Source organism: Bubalus kerabau, chromosome 3, assembly GCF_029407905.1.
Source record: "Bubalus kerabau isolate K-KA32 ecotype Philippines breed swamp buffalo chromosome 3, PCC_UOA_SB_1v2, whole genome shotgun sequence".
In the NCBI taxonomy this organism is placed as follows: Eukaryota; Metazoa; Chordata; class Mammalia; order Artiodactyla; family Bovidae; genus Bubalus; species Bubalus kerabau.
Genome location: NC_073626.1, coordinates 1,566,049 through 1,583,452, shown reverse-complemented (window position 1 = coordinate 1,583,452; position 17,404 = coordinate 1,566,049). Strand labels below are relative to the sequence as shown.

Sequence of the window (17,404 nt, the reverse complement as noted above, 5' to 3'; positions counted from 1 at the left end):
AAACTGTCCGGTGCTTTTGCTGGCAGAAGCTCTCTCCTATTGTAGTGGGATGTGTTCAAGTGTAAGGTGAGCAAAAAAGGTGGACTTCCCACGTTTGAACCCTCCATCTGGGAACGTGCTTGAGATGCCAAGACCGAAAAGGGCGGCAGAGCGGGGCGTGAGATGGCAAAGACAAACGCAGCTTTGTCGTCCTGAGGCTGCTGCTGCCGTGACGTGACAAGAAGGTGAAGGTGATATTTCATCCACCGTTGCGCTGCGTCCTCTCCTTACCTGACCTCTGAAATGGAGCCATCGGCTTTGAAAAGCCCCGTGTCTAAAATTAATATTCTTCCCCATCTGACTAAGAAGGCAACAGCTGAGCAACATGAGATCAAGGACCATCTGAGTTTAAACAGGGGCTCAAAGTGGCATTCGAGAGAGAGGCTACTTCCTCCCGGAGTGGACACTTGTCTTTTCAGAAGACTTACTCTGACCGCAAGGCAAGACCTTTACCAGGGGGTTGAGTAGTCGTTCTGAACTCTGCAAACTCCCCTTTATCTGCTGGAACTTGTGCTCGACGCTTGGAGTGGTCTGGACCCCAGCATGTCCTCTTATAAATGGTAATAACTCTATTTTCTTTCTTTCTATGTTGTGTTACATAGCAAGTTTTATCAAACTCCAGGCAGAGCTTAATGTTTAATAGTTCTCTGCAAAATTTTTGTATCTTGGACCCAAGCTTTTGTTTTAATGTGCTAATTTTTATGTGGCTTCCTGAGCCAACTTGAGCACCTTCTACAATGATGTGTTAGATTTTAGTTATAGTTTGTCTTAGACGTAGCTGTGAAATTCTTATTATAATAACAGATTTTTTCAGGGCAACTTGTAAGAACACTAATGATGGTCTGTAGTGTATTTCACAGAGCTCTGGTTGATCCTGTTCACATTTTAGTGTAAATAAGTTTATGGTCTTTCTACGGTTCAGTAGAATTATGTAGAGCATTGGATTTTAAATAATTTAGAATTTCAAGGTATCATTTTATTGTACTAGAGGAGTTGAGAAAATGAAAGATGAAGTTTTGTGGGGATAATTACAGATGATTTCAAATTGAGAAAAAGCAGGAAGAAGCAATTTCCAGAAAATCTCCAACAGGGGGCCTCCGGAGGGAACCAGCCACAAGTTTGCATCAGCCTCCCTGAAATGGTCAGGAGATGGGTGGATACAGACACCCTTGTGGGGCTTTAGTATCGGAGCAGTAATGAGCCTAACACTTCGTTTGTAAGTAACAGTGTAAGGTTACTAGTTGTAACACTTGTACGTGTATCTAGTGTGTGAAATCTTCGGTGAAGTGGAAGTGTAAGTAGTGTGTGAAATCTTCGGTGAAGTGGAAGTGTAAGTAGGGTGTGAAATCTTCGGTGAAGTGGAAGTGTAAGTAGGGTGTGAAATCTTCGGTGCTCAGCTGTTAATGACGCAGAGAAGGGTGTCTGGGAATCTGGCCTATGTGAGAGGACTGTTAGGAAGCCAAATTCATTTTAAAATGAACATTTTAAGCCGTAGGCAGCGAAAGGCTCTGAAAATGGTGCATTTGGTGAGACCACTCCCCCGAGGGGGCAGAATTCCTGGGGGAGCCCAGGGGGCCCCTTCCTCACGCAGCATGCCCTTCCCATGTCCTTGTCCAGGGCTGGAGGGGCAAGGCCAGCAAGCCAGTTAAACCGGAAGAGACTGTCTCCTTAAACCGGACGCTTAGCCTAGATCTTCTTTGAGGCAGTGAGGGGACAATCAGCCGCCCCATGACGCTCAAGTTGCTTCTCACTATTTGCTTTTGTAGGAAAAAGAAGGGAGAGAAAGCTTTTTCTTTTCAAAGTTCCAACATGTGAAACTCAAGGTTAATATTTGCATTTCTCTTCCTCATTTGGGCCCTTTCTCTAGTTAAAATAGAAGTAACCTCAAACTTCCCATTGTACATTTTCCCAAAGAGTCAAACATGTGTCTCGGTGATGGGAGCTCTGTTTCTCCCCCTTGCAGTGGAGAGAAGAGTCATGATGACTGTGTCCTCATTTACAAATCAGAGACCGAGGGGGACAGAGACCACGCTCCAGACACGAACTTCCTTGGACTCACCACCAAGATGCTAACAGTGAAGAGGCTGGAAGGAATCAACGCGTGTTACCGCAGCGACCAGCTGGAGAAGATGGCCTTTTTCCAGTGCATGGAGGAGGTGGAGAAGTGCTTTCTGGAAGAAAGTTCTGGTGAACAAGATTCGAGATCTGGAAAAAACCAGGTAAGCAGCGCCCGTCCCCGTCTGTCAGTCGGTTTTCAGATTCCGTGTTGCCATCACTGGTGTGGAATTAAGGGAGCTCTAGGAACAGGCAAACCCCTGCTTCGTTCCCTGGAGTTTTCCCTCCAGGTGGGTGCGCTCGCCACGGGGAGGCCTTTGAATGTGCAGCTCTCCCTGTGGGCGCCACCGTGGTCTGGCGCGCGGCTTAGAGGTCACAAGGGTCATGTGGAAGCTCAGTTTCTTAGGAGGTATGGTTTGGGCATGCAATCTGGAGAAGCACTTGAGGGCCACAACTGCTCTGCAGACGTTTCCAGTTCCCTCAGGACCCCGAGGTCCCCACGGAGTAGGGGTCAGGGCTGTCGACAGTGGCTGCTGGGGTCGGGGACAGGCTCTTGCTGGTGGCAGGCCCCGTCCTGGCAGCTGGCTCTTCGGGAGGTCCCTCGCCGAGCGCAGGGGCTGCCGCTCTGAGCAGTGGACGCACCTGTGTGCCAAGCACCCAGCACCGGCTCCGTCACGGCGAGGGGTGTCCTCGGGTGTGGACCGGCGGGCTGTGTCCCCTGCTCGGCCCCCTGGGCCCCCCCCTTCCCGCCTGGAGGGGCCTCACCTGGAACTTGTTTGTCACCCTGCCCCGACGCCCTCCTCAAGGTCGGGACCCTATGTCATCCACCTCGCCTGTTCTCCTGCTCGTGGTACCAAACAGGCTCCGAGAATGTTTGCAGAACAAACAGGCCTGTTTAAGTGTGCCCCGCGTTCCCCTGGGGGCCAGGGGTCATTATTCCTAATAATCAGAGCGAGCTTTGGAAACATCCCTCTTTGTCCTTCCCCGGGGGCTCACATCGTACTGTGGGAGACTCAGGTTCCATCCCTGGGTCGGGAAGATCCCCTGGGGGAGGGCATGGCGACCCACTCCAGGGTTCTTGCCTGGAGAATCCCGCTGACAGAGGAGCCTGGGAGGCTGCAGGCCAAGGGGTTGCAAAGAGTCGGACATGACTGAGCGACTTTACTTTCACTTTCCTCTTCATCCAGCTTCTGTTCCGAAAAACCCTGTCCAGGCAGGAAGGGCATTTCTAATGGTACAACAGACGGTGGAGCACGCTGTTGGGTGTGAAGGGGGAGGAGTCTTTTCCCTGTGAGTACAGAGAGATAGACCTTGCTGGATAGGGGGAACGAGTCGGGCTGAGCGTGGTGTTTGGAGACTGCCCTTCCCCTGTGAGCTAACATCTTGTCCTGCGTACACCAAGAACACACTTCCTCGGCAAAACTGAAGTCAGATCCGAGGACTTCCTCATTCGGGCTGCTTGCGATGCAAATGAATAATCAGAAGGGTTTCCTTTTCTGTTCATTAATTTCTGTGGAACAGGGGAGACAAAGTATTCTTATAGGCTAACTTTGAAACAACCAATGATTTGTAATAGTTTTTATGAGTTTGATTAGGTTTCCAGGATGCTTTTTCGCCAAGTTCTGTGATACAAGTTTTGTAAGCAGGCAAGATGGTGCTAGGTGGAAACATGAAGATTTTCAGGGAGTTTTGGTGATGATCTGCTCCAGAGAAATCGAGTGAGTGGGAAGTGAAACGCTTTAGGACACTTCTGAGGGAACGCCTGAGGATGCTGGCCCTGCGGTCCTGAGAGAAGGTTCTGTGTGATGGGTCTGATGTCTGGCGGCGCCTGCGCCCAGCCGTCACGGCCGCGCGGAAGATGGGGAGGAACCGCCGCGTGCCCCATTCAGTTTCTCACCAAGTGGCTCAGGGCCCAGAGGTGTCGGCAGTAAATTTCCCTGTCTCTCCCTCACCCTGCGGGGGACGGACGGGCCCGGACGGGAGGCACAGAGCCCTTCTCCTTGCCGTGTCTGCCAAGGCCACAGGCCCCGAGGCCCTCACTGGCCCGGTGAGCGGGTGCCTGGGCGGCCAGCAGGCCTTGGCAGGGCTGGGAGGAGAGGGCCTTCCAGCGGCTCGGATGTCGTCAGGAATGCAGACGGAGCTGGGCTGACACGTCTCCATCTCCTGCTGGGGCCACGGGAAATCTTCACAATCCCGGGCCTTTCTCTCCAGGGACCATAAAAACATGCCCGCCATGACTCTCTCCACCTCTCCTCTGTCTCTTCATCCCTTCTCTCTTTAGGAAGATTAGCACAGCTAATCATAGTAGGAACCCTCACTGCGCTGCCCTGAGGAGAATTTACTCCGCATCGCAGGCGCTCTGGTGACAGGCACACTGCTCAGAAGGCCTGAAGCACAAGTTCTTTCTAGAAGAGTCTTTTCTCGCCTAACGAGAACAAATTGTGCGTTCCACAACTTACATCCTTCTACACAGTTCAGCGTAGCTCAGATTCTTCTTTTCCTGCTCTTAACCAGGTTTCTCTGTGTCACTCATTTTTCCTCTTCTGGCTTTATTTTTGCCTCTCTTCCTTCTCTTCCTCTGATTTTTTTTTGAATTGATAGAACGCCACATATTCTACTTTTGTACTGTGTTTTGTTCCTTGTGCTTTCCAACTTCCCTTCGGATTGTTTTTGAAAGGCTTTTCTTATATTCTCTTATATTCTACATACTGTTCAAAATCACCTAAGAAGTGTAGAATTTTAAAAGCTTGTGGCAGATACACTGGGCTTTGCAGGTGGCATTAGTGGTAAAGAGCCTGCCCGCCAGTGCAGGAGACGTTAAGAGGTGTGGGCTGGCGCTCTGGGTCGGGAAGATTCCCTGGCGGAGGGCGCAGCTCTCCTGTGGGTGGCCACAGCTCTGGAGTGGCTCCCTGAACGCATTCCAGTATTCTTGCCTGGAGAATTCCATGGACAGAGGAGCCTGGAGGGCTATGACCCATGGGGTCGCAGAGTTAGATGTGACTGAAGCGACTTAGCACAGAGCAGATAGACTACAATAAACCAGCTGGAAAGCCACACAATATGGTGTTGAAACAAAGTGGAACTTAAATAATGGACGTGGCACATGTGAGTGATGGTTTAATAGCTACTGTGTGTGTCATTAACTCAGAGTGATAACGCTCTCATACCTGTAATTAGCATTCCTTTCACACAATCACATCCAGGGTTTCCTCTTCTGTTGTTCTCTGTTACCCGTATAAATAACCACCATGCTGTATCTCCCTCAGATCTGACTTGCTGTCTGATACACGCAAACACACACACACACACACATTCTTTTTTCCAGTGGAAGACCAAGTAGCTCCTGTTCTCAGCAACCTGAGTCCGTTCTCCCCTGCGGTTTTCTGCCCCCTCTGCTGCCCCACTGGCTCTACGCACCCTGCTTTTTCTGCCCAGGCTTGTGTGTGCTCACCTCCTGTCCTCTGGTCCTCAACCCCTGCCCCCTCAACAGGCACGGTCCCCAGGGAGGAAGGGACCGTGCGGAGGTGGGGGGGGTCACAGCTCCCGGAATGCTGAACCACTGGACACAAATGCTGCAAAGACCAAACAGAACAAACCACTTATGGTCAGGATGTGAGTGGGCGAGGGTGGGTTGGGACAAAGCTCGGGTCTCCCCGTTGCAATGGCAGGTGGCGCATTTAATAGCAGGCGGCCCTTCCTGCCTCACCGCGGTGAAATTGTACTATCAGCGGTGGTCACCGCGATTATAACTTAGATCTCAAAATAACGTAGCTGCGGGCGGAGGGTTTCTGATGTTTAAAGCCGTGCGTCCCCGTCCCGCCCACCCCGTGTCCCTTGCCCGCGTGGGCAGGAGAAGGCTCCCTGGCGGCGGCCCCGTTTCCCTGGTGCCTATCGTCCTTGAACGGGAGACAAGCGCGCTCTCCACAGTGTCACTCGCCGCCAGCCGGCCTCCCTCTACCCTGCACCTGTTTCCGATCTGTCACCCGGGCCATCATATTTTTCCTTTTAAAGAGGCAGATTAGCCGTTGATGGTGTAACTGGAACCGTCACCGCGGGGTCCCGCAGACCCCGCCGCTCGGCACCGCCTCCTGCCCGGAGCAGAGTTCTGCCTGGAAACGAGCTCGTGCAGGGTCAGGGCAGGAAGGCCAGGATGGACTTGTCACTCAGAAGAAAAGGCGTTTGGATTGCAGGTAGCCTGTGCCTTCTCTCATCTCCCGTCCTCTGGCGTGTGCTCCGGTCCGTGATGACCCGCGGAGGTCACCGACAGGCGCCTGCTCTTGAGGACACCCAGGTAGTAACGTGGCCGCTGTCCTGGCTGAGTGTTTCTGGCCGGGGAACGGGCTCGCCCTGGCAGACGGAATGCGTGTCCTGCCTTGTCCTCCCCCGGGACGGCCGCCCTATGGGGGTGGGATCAGGAGAGGTAGGCAGCCCTTGTCAACATCTCCAAGTCTCCACCAACTTTCGGGGAACCTGGAGGCAGTCATTCCTGACGTGTATGAAAGCTGGCGTTCTATTTTTGTCTGTGAGAGCTAAAAATAATGTCAGCATCTCCTCTTCTACTTCTTATGTAACTGAGGGAGATAAAGTGGCACCAAAGCACAACGTCCTTTCCCCTTGCTAAGAAGTGTCTGCAGAAGAGTGGTCGCCTCTTCTGAGCAAGCTCCCGAGCACAGATGGCCTCCGTGCCTTTTCCTTGAGACCTCTGCCCCTCCCTGCCTTTCCTGGGAGGCCACAGCTGCTCTCAGAATGGGCTTCAGTCAGGAAAACAGGAGAATTTTGAAGGAAGAGAAAGAATTCAGATTCTAAAGATTTTAGTGCTTCCCAAGAGAGAGTATTGTATCTGGGAAATCAGTTCTTTCTACTTATTTAATTCTTTCATCAATTAGCATAGAATGAGTTATTTTTAGGACGAAGGAGGCAGTTTAGCAAATACTCTAGGAGGTGTTCTGAGTTGCTTTTCCTACCCAAAGTGGTTGTCAGCAGAGCTGCTTATCGCCATCTCCCCCACCGCAGGGACTTCTGGCTTTTTTCTGCTTAGTCAAGCCCCTTCCTTGAAATCGTGCTGTCCCAGATGCACTCTATACCTGTGTGTGTATTGCAGGTGGTTCTGTGCTTTGTGCACGGAAACAGTAAGATTTTCTTCACCTCTCCCAAAGAAGTAATTTTTGCCTCTTTGGATTGAAAATGCGTGAATTTATGGTTAAAAGTCTCTCCCGGGGAGTTGGCTGACATGTGTCTATGCCTGCATGTAGATTTCTGTCTTATTCAACAAGAAACCACCAGCTCTGCATCCTGGTGGTGCTGGGAGAGCCCGGAACTCGAGGAGCCAGGTCCCCACGGGGGCCCTGCGCCTCTCCGGGGAGCCGACAGGACGAGTGCTCCTGTCACTGCTGCCCAAGCCCGGATCTGTTTGGCTGTTGCACACACGCTCCGGGGGAGTTGGCTGATACGTGCCTATGCCTGCAATAGACTTCTGTCTATAGGCGACGCGTGGTAAAGAACGGCCCCTTCCCTGGCTCTGAGAGGTGGCCCCCAGGTGTGTCCCGAAGGAGGGGCCAGCAGGGAGCTGAGCTCATTAGGAGTGCTCCGGTGTGTGTCTTTTATAAAATGTTGTTGTAACTTTCTAATGGTAAGGAAAATGTCTCTTAAATCAGATTTTACAATATACCCTCTTCTCTTTTCCATTGTGAATGGTTATTTGGAAATGTGGGCAACCTCTTGTCTTAAGAGTGTCTACAAGAGCAGTTTTAGGAACTCCCTTTCCAGGGTGTCAGAGAATACTATCTGGACGTCAGTCTTCACTGAAGACGTAAAACAGTGGGAAGGTCTCCCGAGACCCTGGGAGCAGATCTCTGCTCATGTGGGATTCTGAGAGTCCCAGTCTATGTCTGTGTCATTTTGGGTTCTCAGAATCATTGAAACTGTGATAGTTTTACGTCATTTGGTGTAATAGGAAAAAAAAGGTCTTATTTTCTCTCTCTAAAAGTTAAATCAAAGTAGTAAAATTTACAAACATTGCAAATCAAGCCTGTGATCCTGTTAGAAAATGATGAGTATATTGATAATGAAATTTCTAGATACAATTGACCAAACTGTATCCCGATCCACTTACCTAAGACAATACGACTGTAAAAAGCACATTTGTCTGTCGGGGTTTCCCAGACCAATTTTTCTCACACTCCCTTCATGATTTTTGCTACATCTACACATTACTTTTACTCCTATTAGTTAATATAATATTTTCACACATCAAGTCATTAAAATATTTAGCAAAAGCAAGAACAGAGTGGAATCATAGTTTTGATGTGCTTATTCTAGATTTTCAAATACGCAATAACACACATAAATAATTTAAAAATGGTTTCTTAGTTTACAACCCCCACATCACCCCAAGCTTCTAGTAAAGAGGTGACTTCATGTCACCATTGGACACTGGCCTCAGGGTGCTGTGTCCAAGTCTTCCGCCTGGGCCGTTGGGCACTTTGGGCTTTATTTTGAAATTTCTGCTCAAAACACAGCAATGATAACAAAGACAGGGAGTGATAAGCAGACAGTGGTGGCGAGCAAAGAGGCCCAAAGTGTCCCCCTGAACGCAGATGCATAGGAAACGCTGCCAGGTCAGCTTCACCTGGTGCCCCTCGCTGGTTCTCCCCGCTGTCACTGAGGTCCCAGCAGAAAGTGGGGCCAAGGCGGGCGTGCATGTGGGGTGCTGGGGGTGTCCTAGGGGTGCACTCGGGGAGGGGGAGCGGGGACCCCTGATGGTTGCACCGCCGGGCAGGAGGGCCTCAGAGGGTGAGGCAGGGGGCACGATCCTCTGCCTCCTGTCACACCAGGGCCTTCTGCAGGGTGATGCTGCTGCTAAGTCGTTTCAGTCGTGTCTGACTCTGTGCGATCCCATAGACGGCCTCCTACCAGGCTCCCCTGGAATTCTCCAGGAAAGAACCCTGGAGTGGGCTGCCATTTCCTTCTCCAATGCCTGAAAGTGGAAAGTGAAGTTGCTCAGTCGTGTCCAACTCTTAGCAACCCCATGGACTGCAGCCTACCAGGCTCCTCCGTCCATGGGGTTTTCCAGGCAAGAGTACTGGAGTGGGGTGCCATCGCCTTCTCCACTGCAGGGTGATAGACCCCCGCGTTTCCAGCTGTGTGTGGGTGACCTGCACCCTCAGTTACAACTTTGGTCAGGGAGAGACACGGGCTGGTTAGTCCACTGACGGTGCAGAAGCAACGGACCCAGCCCAGGCCTGCCCTGTGAGCGCGGCTCTGGCTTCGTCCACCCGGGGCCCCGGGGAGCACAGGTCACTGTGGCATTTCCATGATGTTTGGGGAGGTCAGCTGCTCCAGGTCTTTGTCTGAGGGCAGCCTTCTTCACAAGTGGCTGGGCAGCCCTTGGCAAGGTCGCTACCAAGTTCCCATGTGGATGCAGCCAGCAGCCGTGAGGCAGGCCCTGGGTCTCGCAGGCCCCTCGCAGGGTGGCTGACCTGTCCCGGGCCCTGGCCTCTGGCTTTGGTGCCACCTCTTCCTGACTCCCCTGTTCTTTAGGGGGTGACCTGCACCCTCAGGTCATTTCCTCACTGGAAATGACCCCCCAAGGACTCGAGCTGGGAGCTGGGAGTCTGAGCAACAAGGCTGGAGTCGTGACAAGCAGGCCGATGCTCCAATCTGTGACCAGGTGTCAGGAAGTTCTAGAAAGAGGCAGAGAGCAGACTGGCAGTGAGGGGTGTGTGAGCCCAGCCTCCAGGTTGTCTAGTAGACCTTCAGCTTGTAGGCTTTGCCTTGCAAACGTTAGTGGAGAAAGCGGATGCCACCCTTCCTGTTACTGTGCTTTGTGCACCATTTAGGGCTTAGCTGATGAGATGGTTGGTACACGGCGAGTGCAGAGATAAAAACTGAGCCGGGCAGTCAGGCAAGAAAAGGAAATTTATTAGAAGGAAACAAGAGGGTGACTGGCCCTTAAGGAGAACCTGTGTCCTCCCTTTCTGATGGGGTCTTTCTTATACCCCGCCAGTGAAAAATTCTCGGAAGGGATGGTCATGTAGTCGGAGGTCTGGAATCTGGTGGTCTTGCAGCTTTAAAAGGTAGGCGCCAGTGAGAAAACAGAACGTCGTTTGGGCAATCTGTTCAGTCTCAAGGATCACTGTGGTTTTATTCTTCGTTTGCGAGGCCAACATCATGAGCCATCTTATCAGTGAGCTCCCACGTGGGCCCTATTAGGTGGATGGCATCACCGACTCAATGGACGTGAACTTGGGCAAGCTCCAGGAGACACTGAGGGGCCAGGAAGCCTGGTGTGCAGCAGTCCATCTGGTCACAAAGAGTCAGACATGACGGAGCGACTGAACAAAACAGAACAGAGGGCTTAAAATTAAGGTGGGGCAAAGTATAGAGATTAACTATGAAGACAAGATTTTAATTCATGAATGTATTTTTTTTCTGCGTCCCAGAGAAATGGCTCTCCCTTCTGAACAGTGCAGAAGCTGTATGATGGCGCGTCCCCTTTCAGCCGTGCGATTCCAAGCCCAGCTCTGATCTGTCTGGCGCTGGCAGCGTGCAGGCGCACCGGGCAGTTGACTGTGGACACCTGACCGGCAGACAATGGGCCCTGGCAGGGGCCGCTCCGCCCGGCGCCTGGCCCAGGGCGCCTGTCAGTTCTGGGGCCACGTCCAGCCTGGGTGTCTTTGAGTCCAGCGTTTGTATGGTTTGCAGGATGGTTCCCCGATCTGAAGGGGGTTGGAGCTCCTTCGGGCGCCAGGGGCAGGACGGAGGCAGCAACAGGAGGTAAGCTCTCAGAGCCTGTGCAGGCCCAGACTCCCGAGTCTCTCAGGCCCCTTGGGTTCTCAGGAGAGGGCTCAGAAGATGCTCAACATGATGACCGTCCAGCCTCAACCCTAAGGAGGGGTGTTCCCAAAGGGCCCAGAGAAGGCAAGGCTGGAACAAGCCAGGGAAACACGTGATGAGTCTATGCTCACCTGCTCCGTCTGTCCTGGGACCAAGCAGTTCTCACAATGAGGTCCCTGGACCCCCTGGGGGACCCTAAAACTCTTTTGGAAGTCTGCATGGTCAAAACTGTTTTCTCTTCTGTTCTAAATTTTTGCCTTTTGCGCTGCCTTGACTCTTGCCCTAATGGCATCAAGGCAGTGATGAGTGAGACTGCAGCAAAATCAGGCCCTGGCACCAGCGTGCCCTAGCAGCCGTGGCGTGTTTCCCCACCAGACACTCAGACACAACAGAAAGCTTTAGTTTCTGTTTTCTAAAGAGCCAGGTTCCTTAAGAATGTACTTGGTGAAGCGGGAATAAAAATGCATCTGTGTCACAGCGGAAATATTCACTGAAATATTCACTTTGTGCCTGAATTCAATGCTTATTTGCTCAGTGAAGAATCTCCGAGCACCCACTGAATGAAGAGGAGGCAGAGTTTGATGAAACGGGGTCGTTTATTTAAAGGGCTCACAGAGCCTGCAGCTTAGCATGCTTACACAGAGGGGCTCATGATGGGGTCTTCCTGTAGAACCCTCGAGGGCTTCTAGTTATTTCAAAATTTAAAAATGGATGATGACACGAGTAAGGTCTTTTTTCTTCCCAAGCTTCTAGGATAAGCATGATGAGTTGACAGGATAATAGAAGCAAGTTTCTACACTCGTAAGGCTATGTTTGTATTTTACCCATGGCTGCCTGATGTGAAAACCCTACTCACTGGAAAAGACCCTGATGCTGGGAGAGACTGAGGGCGGTAGGAGAAGGGGGCATCACAGGATGAGATGGCTGGATGGCATCACTGGCTCCGTGGACCTTGTGGGCACCACCGCAATCAGCTCTGACGGCCGTGATCTCCAGCATTTGTGCTGGGTTTCCTGTGTTCCGGGCTCTGTGCTCAGCTCTTCATCCCGGTCAATCCTTACAGTGGTCCTGTGAAGCTGTGTAGTTGCTCTGTTTTATAGATGAGCAAACCGAGGGTCAGTGAGGCCAGTCACCCAAAGGTACGCAGCTCTGTGCCACGACGCTCTATCTGGATGGATCAGTTGGCCCCACACATGAAACGGGCAACGAGGTTTATTTGTAGGCCATTTGTTGTTGCCGTTCAGTCGTTAAGTTGTGTCCAAACGTTTCACTGGAATTTAACTCGCAGACCATTTAACTGGATTTAGTTTTCAGAAATCAAGCATTAAGTATTTGAAAACCACCTCTGATGAATTTTCCAAGGACAGCTTATATTTTCTTCACGTTATCTGATGTGCTTCTCACCTTTGCTGTTTTGGTCAGTTGCTCTACTCCCTGATGCAAATACAGCCAGACTGGGTAGACAGATTAAAAGAAAGGGCTTGTTTCTTTTTCTCAGCAAATTGAGGCTCTTTTCTGGAACTGATGTAACAGTGACCTCCTGTGGGAAGAAGCTGCAAAAGTTACTGCAGTCCTGCCGTGAGGTCAGAGCACTTTTGGCTTGTCCTTCCAACTGGGTTTTAAAAATTATTTAAATAATTCATTATTTGAAGTATAGCTGATTTGCAATATTATATTGATTTCAGGTGTAGAACATAGTGAGTCAATATTTTCATATTTCCGTTTAAAGTTATTACAAAGTCGTGGCTTTATTTCCCTGCGCCGTGTGATGCATCCTTATTGCTGGTCCATTTTATACACCGTGGTTCACGTCTGTTAACCCCACGCCCCTACTTGCCGCCCGCCCTTCCCTCTCCCCTTCGTGACCACTGGTTTGCTTTCTATGTCTACATCTAGGAGTCTCTTTCTGTTTAGCTTGTACATTCGTTCATACAATTTTTTAGATCCTACATATAAGTGATATCATACAGTATTCCACTAAGCAAATGCTGTCTAGGTTTGCTCTTTTACATGATATTTACATGTTGTTTTACATGATATCATTTCATTCTTTTTTAAGGCTGAGTAATATTCCACTGCATAAACACACGGACACACACACACGGCATCTTTATCCATTTGTCTGTTGATGGGCTCTTCCCTCACCTCCATACGCTGGCTACTGGAAGCAGTGCTCCAGAGAAGGCTGGAGTGCGCGTGTCTTTCTGGGTTTGTGTTTTTGTTTTCTTTGGATATATATCCAGGAGTGGGATTGCAAGATTGTCTGGTGCTATATTTTTAGTTTTCTGAGAAACCTCCGTGCTCTTTCCCACAGTGGCTGCAGCTTCCAGTTGTCGAAAGCAGTGTCTTGAGGCTGCCGTCCGCCTGTTCTCAGCCACTGATTCCTGGGCAGAGGAGAAGCCAGGAAACAAAACATTGGAACTAATGATTTTCTCAAACGTATAATAAGGCTGTAAAATTATAAGCTAAATGCTGTGTGTCAGCGTACCTAAGATATTTAATTTCTTTGTTGTATAATACATAACAGCTTTTATAGTCTGTAGTTTATTAACTGTAGTCATAAGTCCGGACTCTTGAATGGATCTGACTTTCCACTACCTTTAGATGGTGGATGACAGACAGGGAAGGTGGACGATCCAGGGACCAGCTTGTTCAGCTTTTACCGTGGTGCTCGGTATTTCTGCAGGTGTTCTTACACACATTGTACTTAGTGAGAAAGTGCGAGGTGAGCCGTGGTTGCTGTGCACACAGATTGGTGTGAGACCACAAGCGTGGATTTCGCGTCCCCTGTGCTGCCTCTATGACACTGAGCGAATTGCCCAGCCTCTCACCTGCTTCCTCATCTGGGGTCAAGAGTGCCGCCCCCCGCAGGCTTGCTGTTGCCTAAAGCAGGCTACGCAGAGCTTGCTGTGGAGACAGGCTCACAGACCACACGTGGGTGGGCGTTGTCCGCGGCGCTGGCTTCCCCTCTGTGGTCTGACTGCTCTCCTGCCGAGAGCCCCACCGTCCGCCTTCCCGAGGGACTCTCCTCCTCTCCTCTCCTCTCTCTCCGCCCAGAATCGCCTTCCCAGTGCCCTGGGAGCGGGCTCGGACGCCGTTCACTGCACGTTGCCTCATGCTGTCTCCTCTCCTGGGCCCTTGCAGGTCCTTCTGTCCTTCAGGGCCAGATTCAAACCCCACCGCGGTTGGTTCTAATCCACCCTCATGCATCGCCCTTCCGGGGCGCTGTGCGTGCCCTGTGCCGCGTGTGTGAGCAGCTCTGATGCCGTTTCCGGTAATTACCTTGGGTTTGGCCTCTGCTCCTGAAAAGCTGGGGCCTCTTCCCCGTGGGGAGCCTGCTCTATTTCGTCGTATCTTTCACGGCACCTGTGTCACGCGTGTCCCATCTGTTTGTGGTCTGGTTATTCCTAACATGGTTTAGGGACTGTTTCATACTTTAAACCTTAGAAGTTAGGATAATTATTCATATACTTATTTCAACTATTCAAAGTCACAGGCAGGGCCAACCTCCAAAGAGCAGGATATCTGGAATAATATCGCTGGGGGAATTTTCCCCAAGAGTCCCACGAGGATGTGCTTGAGTGTATTTTACTCATCTTGATGCAGGCAGGGTGGCCTTGGGAGTCAGCGTGACCTGACGCACAGATCAGAGCATCGCCCGCTGACCTGCTGCCTCCTTCTCTCACATAGAAATTTGTCTACCAGCCTGTATTCTGAAACTGCTCTCACAAAATCCAGGGAACATTGTTTACAGTCATGGCCAAGAGGCATTATATAGATTCTGAAGTCTGTTTTGAGATTAATTTTCCAAGAAAGAATAAGTTTATTTAAACACGGTTTTTATTTGTTTCTCTGAGGTATTCTGATCTTTAACAGTCATCGTTTTCTGTGTGATGAAGATGGTCATTCACCACAGACCAGAACCTTGTTACTCAAACGGCGGTCCATGGCTTGCCAGCGTCGCCTGTGAGCTGGTTAGAGGTGCAGACGGTCAGGTCCCTCCCAGATCTGCTGGGGAAGAATCTGCATTTCAACAAGGTCCATTGGTGACTCCTGTACTCATCGAAGGGTAAAAAGCAGTAGAATATTCACTACCTCCTGCAGTTGACGGATGAAGGGTTCATTCACATTTACTGTAAAAAAATTCCTGGCAGGAAAACAATCGCTACCACAGTTGTGAATACACGCTTGCATATTACAGGCATGTGAAAGCGTTAGTCGCTCAGTCACGTCTGTCTCTTTGCGACCCCATGGACTGTAGCCCACCAGGCTCTGCTGTCCATGGAATTCTCCAGGCAATAACACTGGAGTGGGTTGCCATTCCCTTCTCCAGGGGATCTTCCTGACCCAGGGATCGAACCTGAGCCTTCCTCACTACAGGCAGATTCTTTATATCTGAGCCCCTAGGGATGGCCTTCATTATAGACATACACACACACACATGCAGAACACTTGTGTGCATGTGTGTATATGTATGTGTGCATGTGGGCGTGTGTGTATTTAGTGTGTACATCTTTCCAGGGGTTTGTCAGGCTATTTCTTGGGAACCAGACAATATCCTTTCTTGAACATTTTAAGAACATATTTTCCTTGATAAAATAAATAGGTCTAAGAATAGTTCTTTCCATTAGATTTCTCAGGCAGACAAAACACAAAACTTGTACTAGGGCCAGTTAGATAAGCTGTGGGAGGGACATGTGAGGTGCTGGGCGTGGCCTGCCTCCCCTGTGAGGTCACTGGTCCTCTCCAGATGGACCCCAAGTTCCTGGCCCTTTTGAAAGGCGGGGCCCCTGACGAGCTGCTGCGTCATGGAAATTCCTTGGTCAGCCCTTGCCCGCAAGGCAGCAGGCGACCTAACTGAGTAAAGGGGTCATTTGTGAGGCCCTTCTAGTGACGGAAGCCCTTCTAGCGTGTAGGCATAACATCTTGTGGGGGGCGGCTGGATCCAGGGCGTCTACTCAGGGCAGCCCTGCTCCCGAAGCTCCCAGGGTTGGGGGGAAGGTCCCTGTGTCTGGAGCTCCTGAGTCCGCCTGGGTTCCGCCCCTCACATTGGACAAGTGACCTTGACTCTGAGCACCTGTGTGGCTCTCTGATATTTGCTCATCCGGGGCATGTGTGCTAAGTTGCTTAAGTCATGCTCGACTCTTTGTAACCCCATGGACTATAGCCCGCCAGACTCCTCTGTCCAAGCGATTCTCTGGGCAAGAAGATTAGAGTGGGTTGCTGCTTCCTCCTCTAGGGGATCTTCCTGACTCAGGGATTGAACCTGCATCTCTTATGTCTCCTGCATTGGCAGGTGGGTTCTTTATCACTAGCACCACCTGGGAAGTCCCAGGGCAGCATTTCCCAAACTCCTGCAGATGAGAATTGCCTAGTACTTGGTGGATATTCCAACCCCAGGCCCCTGAAACCACAGCACCAGACTCCCCATGAGGGAACCTGTGCCTCTAACGCTCTCTGGGGCTCCTCGGGGACCCCACGTGCCCTAGGAACCCCACTTGATTCCAGTCCAGCTGACTCTCCTTCCCTCTTGGGACTAGCTGGCACCAGAGGACACCCACTGCCAACTGAAAAGATAATAATGTGTCTCTGCTGGGGGTTGGTTAGGCCGTAGAACATATATGATACTTGAAATATTTGGTCTCTGTGTGTGATGTGCACTCATCATGCATCTCTTCTAATCAAGTTAGTCTTGTGACCCCTGACGTCTCCTTGATTAAGGCTGAGCACAGCACGCATGTCAGAGGGCTCTCGGTTCTGAGAAACAGGTGAGTGCTGGCTGCTGTCATTGAGTTTCTTGCCCTCCGCGCACTCGCTGGGTCCCTGGAGACCATGGTTGCGTGGGGGCCGTGGGGACGCTAGCTCTGGGTGCGCATCCCCACTGCCAGCACAGCTCTCTTACCTCTGTGTTAGTTGCTGCAGTAAACATTTTGTGCCGTTAGTTGGGTAGCAAAAGAGGATTCATGATGATAAAATCAACAGATTAAGAATCTTAGCAGAAGGAAGATGTTACACAAGGTTTAAGGAAGAACCAGTGGTCGGGTCACCCTGTGTCCAAGCAGGTGGACGGGCCTGTCTCTGTGGAGAATTACAATGAAGCGGATCTTCCATGAATCGACTTGAGAGACTGAATGAAATCCAACCTGAGCGCTCTGGGCCCTACACGTGTCCACAAATAGCTGGAGAGGGCACCCGTGGACAGCAGGTCAGGGGAGGTGGCGGTGGAGGAATGTTTGGGAGAAACATCTAAGACCAGGTGGAGAGAAGGCCTGGCTTCTGCAGCGCGAGGCCTCTGGAGCGGACATGAAGGCTACAGTCCCTGTAGCCATTCCTGAAAACCCTCCCCATTTCCAGCTCTGGGGCCTGAGTGACAGCCTCTGTTTCCCTCCCAGAGTGCCGGTCCCACACCAACCTGGACACCAGTGGCCTTTGGGCTTCCCTCGGCACGGCCTGCACAGAACAGCAGAACCTGTGG

General features: G+C 51.0%; 1 protein-coding gene across 3 annotated transcripts in view; it reads left to right on the top strand.

Moving 5' to 3' along the window:
* The first annotated feature begins 438 nt into the window (after positions 1-438).
* Positions 439-17,404, top strand: part of MYLK4 (myosin light chain kinase family member 4) — a 70,315-nt gene continuing 53,349 nt past the window's right edge. For 2 of the 3 annotated variants that reach the window (XM_055570466.1, XM_055570463.1), the window contains exons 1-2: positions 439-599; positions 2,047-2,258. In XM_055570466.1, the coding sequence (XP_055426441.1) occupies positions 2,106-2,258 (153 nt within the window). In that variant the 5' untranslated portion in view covers positions 439-599; positions 2,047-2,105. Of the gene's footprint in view, positions 600-2,046; positions 2,259-6,023; positions 6,386-17,404 lie in introns of those variants that run through there. The other variant, XM_055570465.1, reaches the window with a different exon arrangement.